The sequence below is a fragment of the Varanus komodoensis genome, unplaced genomic scaffold, assembly GCF_004798865.1.
Source record: "Varanus komodoensis strain SLA01 unplaced genomic scaffold, ASM479886v1 scaffold57, whole genome shotgun sequence".
In the NCBI taxonomy this organism is placed as follows: Eukaryota; Metazoa; Chordata; class Lepidosauria; order Squamata; family Varanidae; genus Varanus; species Varanus komodoensis.
In genome coordinates, this window is record NW_025336182.1 from 1860706 (window position 1) to 1866647 (window position 5942).

Below are 5942 nucleotides of genomic sequence, written 5' to 3' on the forward strand. Positions count from 1 at the left end.
CCTTCCCACACCTCCGTGCACAAGTTGCTGGGGAGCATGGGAGCTGCTGCACTCACAAGGCGGGCCCTGGGCTGACTCAGCCAGTCTTCTCCAATGCCCTCACCTCCCACACCCATCTCTGCACACAGCTCCCTTCTTAATGAGGCACCTGCGTCCCTGCGGATCTCCCGGCAGGCTACTCCGCTTGGAGGCACCCCGCGGCCTGTCCGGGAAGGACCTCAGGCTGGGCCCCGGGGGCCCCGGGAGACCCCGAGGAAGCCACGCCGGGACTGCAGCGCATGCAGAGCCTGCGGGGAGCTTGCCGCTTAGCGAGCCCAGCCTGTGGGCCGGTGTCGGGGCCCTGCCGCCACCCCAAGAGCTTCTCTGGGGCAGAACTGGGTCTGGGGCTTTAAGAGCTCCGCCAGCACATCCTGGGAGACCGGCAGAATCGCTGCCTGCAGCCGTCGGGGGTGCAGAACTGAGCACTTGTGCCAGCCACACGGCAACAGGAGGCCCACCGCGCCCCCGCCCAGGGAGCCAGACCTGCGCACTGCCCTTCCTTTCCCCGCTGTGGCGCCCCCCGAGGACTCCGATGCCCCGTTTTGGGGGAAACCTCTCCAGGAGGCATCCCTTGCGGTGCCTCGGGCAGCCTCCCTCCTTGCCGAGGCCGCTCTCCTGGCGAGGCCCCCGTGTCGGGACGCCGACCGCGAGTTGCAGGGCAGGCGCTCGACCGTTTGCTCACGTGGGACTTGCAGAGCCAGCCCCTGGGAAGGACCGGCCTGGGCCCTGTGCGCAGACCTCAGCCCTCTCGCTTCTCTCACGTGCGCCGCATGCCCGGAGCCGAGCGCGACGGGCGCGGGGCACGTGCTGCTTGGCAGCGCTGCTTGCTCGGCTGCTCCCGGCCCACCGCTTCGCGTGTGGAAAGCAGAGCCCAGGCCCGCGAGTTGCTCCTCTGCAGCCGCGTCACATTCCGGGGCCACGGCAGGCAGGGTGACCCCAGGGACTCCAGCGTGCAAGGCAGGCCTGGAGCGGCCCGGAGGCGTGAAGGGGCCGGCCTGCTGACTGCGGGGAAACGCTCGCGGCCCGGAGGGGCCCCCCTCGGTCACTCGAGGGCCCGAGGGCCCAAGGACTGGGTTGGGCCCGTCAAGGCCGGTATTTGGGCTGCCGCACTGGCCAAAGTGGGAAGCTCAGAAGTGGGGCGTGAGCCAAGAACCACCCCCAGCTTCCTGTCCTCCTGCTCCCGCAGCCACGTGCCAGCAACCCCCCACTCGCCAGCCCCGCATGGGCAGGAGTGCGGCAGGGGCCCCGGGGCAGCCGCGCAGCGCGCACCGGGGCGCTCGGCTCGGGGGCTGCCATCAGGTGGAGTGCCTGGGGGAGCGGCGCCGCTTTTTGCCCTTCTGCCAAGGGGCGCTGCAGCCCTTCTGCACGACGACAGCTTAGCGTGTCATCCAGGTGCGATACAGGCCGAGCCATGCGGGGGGGGGGGGCTCCTAACCCTACTACAAGCCACGGCTCATTGTGGTGTATAAGCAAGCAAGAAAAATCACAGCACTCCGGAGGCGTCACCTGCGCAGGAAGCCATGAAATGGAACTTCGCGACCCACCCTGAGCATTTCCTCCGGCTTAGCCCTGAACGCCGGGCAGCCCTGCAAGCGCCGTGGAAGCCCCGGCCGGCTCGTGGAGAGACACGAGGAGCGAACGTGGGTTCCAGCGAGAACGAGTTTGTCAGTTTATCTCCACACAAGATAAACACCTGGGACCGAGCTTGGCCCGCAGCCAGGCCTCGCCTGGAGTCCGCGATAAAGGCCCGGGGTTGTTCGGTCCCTCCCCGGTTACTATCGGGGGAGAGTCACGGGGCCGTCCAGAGCACCGGCCCGCGGCACGTAGGCCTTCAGGAGAAGGAAACACAGGCAGCCGAGGAGGGCAGGATCCAGGTGGGGCAGGACGTGCTCGGCCTGCCGTTCCCTCAGCAGCCCTTGGCCCGAGAACAGAGCGCCACACGGAGACGCCAACGTGCGGCGTCAGGCCCTGCTTCCAAGCTGGCCCGCTCTGCACCTGCCGAACCACCTCTGCTGCAGGCTCTACACAGCCATGTTCGAGGTTTCCATAATTCAGTCATTTGGCAATTTGCTCTGCTTCTTCTGTGCTCGTGCTGCTTCAGCACAGAAAAGTTTAATAAACATAATTTGAAATCAATGCCTCTTTCCCCCTGCTATGCAGTTTATTCCGATTCTGTGAACTGTGGGAAAAGGCCCATTGCTCGTTCAGCACCGAACCTTGTGGTTTGGATGGGAGTACCAAGAAGACGCACCAGAAGCACGGAAGCCAATATTCCTGAAAGAGGAGTTCCCAGGATGGAGGAGGAACGTGCCCTCTCTGGCCCTCCGAACAGGCCAGCCGAGCGTTTGCGCAGGGCAGGGCGAAGCCATCTTGTCATGCCAGCTCCCACCCACAGAAACCGGGTGCCAGCAATTAGCCATCTGTCCAGAATGCCATCCGCTTGTGCACGAACAGGCGGCAGCTCGGGTGTCTCCGTGCACAAGCGGCCTGGAACAGTCCCCGCCGGCTCTGGGCATTCCTGGAAAGCATCTCCACGCTGCCTCTGGCCACGGGCCAGCAGAGGCTGCCCGTGCCGCAAAGCACCATGCTCGTGGTCAGCTTGCCACATGCCCACCCGGGCCCCCCACCCGCTCCAGGAGCGCCGCATCCCCAGGTAGATGTCCGGCCATCCCCCAGTCCAGGAAAGCGGGCGACAGCAGCGAGGGCTCTGGCCGGGGGCCCCACCCAGCCGAAGGGCGGCCAGGCCCTCTGTCCCTCACAGCAGCCCCCCGGCCAGGAGGAGCAGGGTGACCCCATCAGCTCCCCCAAAATAAAATGCCTCCATTTGCCTGCCTGCTGTGCCTTGATGAACTGGAAGCCTAAGGGCAGGAATGCCTTCCCCCAGCGATGCCACGCGAGGCGCGTTGGGAGACACATGGCCAGAGAAGCGTGGAAAAATGCCTCCGACCCACTGATGGATCAAGCAACGGATGGCTGGGGCTGGGAGAAATGAGAACCGGGGGGAAGTGTTCAACCCCCACTCGGCCAGGAGGCACACTGCAGGACCGGCCCAAATGAGGAGCCTCCCTCGCAGGGCTGTTGTGCAGACGAAGAGGGTGGACAGCCGTGTTCACCAAAGAGCGAGTCAACAGAGAGTAGCATTTGCGGGCCCAAAGACCACAGCTGGACTGGGATATTCCATCGCGCAGCTTTTAGAACCGGGTTAGATCCGCCGATCCTCAGACTGGCGGCTTCACTTGCATCCCGCGAACATGGAGCGCGTGGGAAAAGCCCTGCGGGATCGGGGCCCCGGCTGGCCTCGGCTGGCGCACTCCTCCGTGGCCAGCCACGGGCCTGTGGGTGCGGATGCCCACAAGCAGGCGTGGCAGCGCTGCTGGTGCACAGAGGGGCCGGGGCCACAGCAGGCCCGGAAGGAACATGTCCCCTTCTTTCCCCGAAATCTGCTGACGCCATTTGCCTGCCAGCACACGGGCGTGCAATCCTCTGACGTGAGCTCGCTCTGGGGCCGGCCAAGTTGGGCTCAGGTTTCCAGGAGCCGAGAGGGCTTCAAATGCCATCCATTCCCCCCCCACCCCCGCCATCGCACTGCCCCTCGTCCATCACGCTGGCGGCTCTTCCCCGACTGCTCAGAAATGCGACGTTCCACTGCTGGAAAGACAGGAAGACGGACGGGGCTTTGTCTGCACGGACGGATTGGTCCCCCCCCCCCCAAATTAGTAGACGACACATCTTTCTTAGTAATCCACATTCTGTGCTGACTGGTGGGGCGGGAAGAAGCAGAATTCTGCAGTTCTTAAAATGATGCAGGGTAATTTCATCTAATTTTTAGATGACTTCCAAAAATGTTGAATTAGAACACAGAAGCTTCCACCTGGTACACCAGCCGGCCTTCCTTCAGGCACTTCCTGTTTGTGTAGTGCTAAGGACTAAGAAATTGCAGATTTTAAAAATGAAAACTGTGGTTCATTTTGTTCTGCTTCTGCACTTCCACGAATTGTAGAACAGTCTTGCCCCATCAGCCTCTTTTCCACACAAGCTCCCTTGGCCTCTTTCCCATCCAGCCCTTCAGCCATGTTGCTTCTGATGTCCAACGTACAAAACGCCAGAGGAGCAACTGGGCCGCAGCCTTTGCTTTACCCAGATCCTGTGGGGGGGGGGGGTCCCCCCACCCAGGGCACACACTTCCCCACTGCCCTTCACAGAAATGGCCTGTGCCGAGTTTCTAGCGCTCACTGTTTCCTCCCAAGCTGCTAGGTATGTACAGAACACAGGAAGGCTCGAGAATCCCAAAAAACGAACCAAAGCACAGAAAAAATAAGGACCTTTTATTGCAGCCCAAGAAATTACACACCGATGTTCTCACACACACAAACTTTCAAACACAACTTTTTAAAAGAGTGTTCTGGGCAGGGAAAAAATGAGCCACGCCATGGAATGACAACACAAAGGGAAGGCCTCTGTTCTTCAGGGTTAGGGAAAAGTCCGTTTAATTCATGGCCCCCAAAACACTTCTTCCCCCAGCATTAAGACTGGGCAGCTTCCCCGCCAAAGACTGTGGGAGACACGACCTCTGGGATGACAAAGCTGCAAGAACTTGTCAGAGGCCCCAAGGAAAAAGCATTACTTCTGGGAAACAGCCGAGGCCGGCACTTTCACTTTCTTCTGCAGTTTTTCCCAGAAGCGCATTCCAAAGTCAAAGGCTCTAAAACCTCGCACGCCAGCCTGATGCACAGAGACCAGGGGAAACTGTCACCTGTTCAATCTCCCAACCAGGGGAAAAGCACACGGCCTTGGTCCCGACATGGCACTGCTCAGAAACCAGAAATAATTGCGTGGGCAAGACAGAGAACAGAAGCGAGGCGGCCTCCTCATTCAGCCCTGCCTCAAACTCCAGAGGTTCAAAGAACAGAAGTCCTATAATCCCCAGCAGGCCCGGCCAGCATGGGGGCCTTTTGCCATCTAGAAACACATGGTCAGTTCCTTTAAAAAAAGAAATCCATTTCTCATTAAACCTCCCGTGAAAATCTGGCATGGTACACCTGCTTATGGCAGCTTGGTATGGAAGAGCATTTCAGAAAACAGGTCCCAGTCACAGGCTCCAGAGCGTTGTGGGAGATTCTTGCCCATTCCTGGAAGATGCAGGCGACCCTCTTTCCCTGCCTCACCCCCACCCCGCTTTTCAAGAAGTGAAAAAGTGAGAGCTACCTGGAATTCAAAACTACCTCTCCTTTGCAAAACAAGAGCACCTTTGCTCCTGTGTTGCTCCAGGCAGACCAACCTGAGCGAGGGCAGGAGCGCTGTCGGTCAGGGGGCAGGAGGGGCTTGGCCACACACGGAGGGGGCAGCTCTCTGCCTCCACCCCCGGCTGAAGCACACGCAGCCTGTGCGTCCCCCGGGCCCCTGGAATGCGCCGGCTTCCTTTCCGTGCTGCACGGGAGCCACAGACCTCCTGCAGGGAGAAAGCCCGGCTTTGGTGCAGGAGCACATCCTTTCCGAGCGAACCACGTCCGGTCTTTCCAAGAGAGAGCGGCACCCGTGCGCTGGGTGGTTTCCCGAGGCTCGGGGCCAGTGCAGGGTGGATCTGTGATGCCCCCTAGTGGCTGACGGAGCCAGAGACCGGCGGAGTCGCTTGTGGGGCGGCCGGCCGGCAGGTGCAGAACGAGGCTGGGGGCCCCTCCTGCCAAGCAGAGCCAGCCGGACCCTCCCAAGGGCGGCAGAAAGGCGCCCCGAGCAGCGAGGCCCGGCGGCAGGAGAGACCTGTCCCCCGCACACGTCCTGCGTGGCCACTCCGCTCAGTAGATCGCCTCATCCATGTTGTCCTCGCTGTCGTCCCCAAAGTCTTCGCCATTGTCGAAGTAGGACATGATGTAGTCCGTCTCCTGTTGACGGGGGGGGGGGGGGGG

At 61.5% G+C, this 5942-nt stretch overlaps 1 protein-coding gene across 3 annotated transcripts in view; it reads right to left on the minus strand.

Annotated features, from left to right (window-relative positions):
- Nucleotides 1-4347: 4347 nt before the first annotated feature.
- Nucleotides 4348-5942, minus strand: part of POLR3GL (RNA polymerase III subunit GL) — an 11720-nt gene continuing 10125 nt past the window's right edge. For all 3 annotated transcript variants that reach the window (XM_044449297.1, XM_044449299.1, XM_044449298.1), the window contains exon 8: nt 4348-5918. In XM_044449297.1, the coding sequence (XP_044305232.1) occupies nt 5832-5918 (87 nt within the window). In that variant the 3' untranslated portion in view covers nt 4348-5831. The remainder of the gene's footprint in view (nt 5919-5942) is intronic.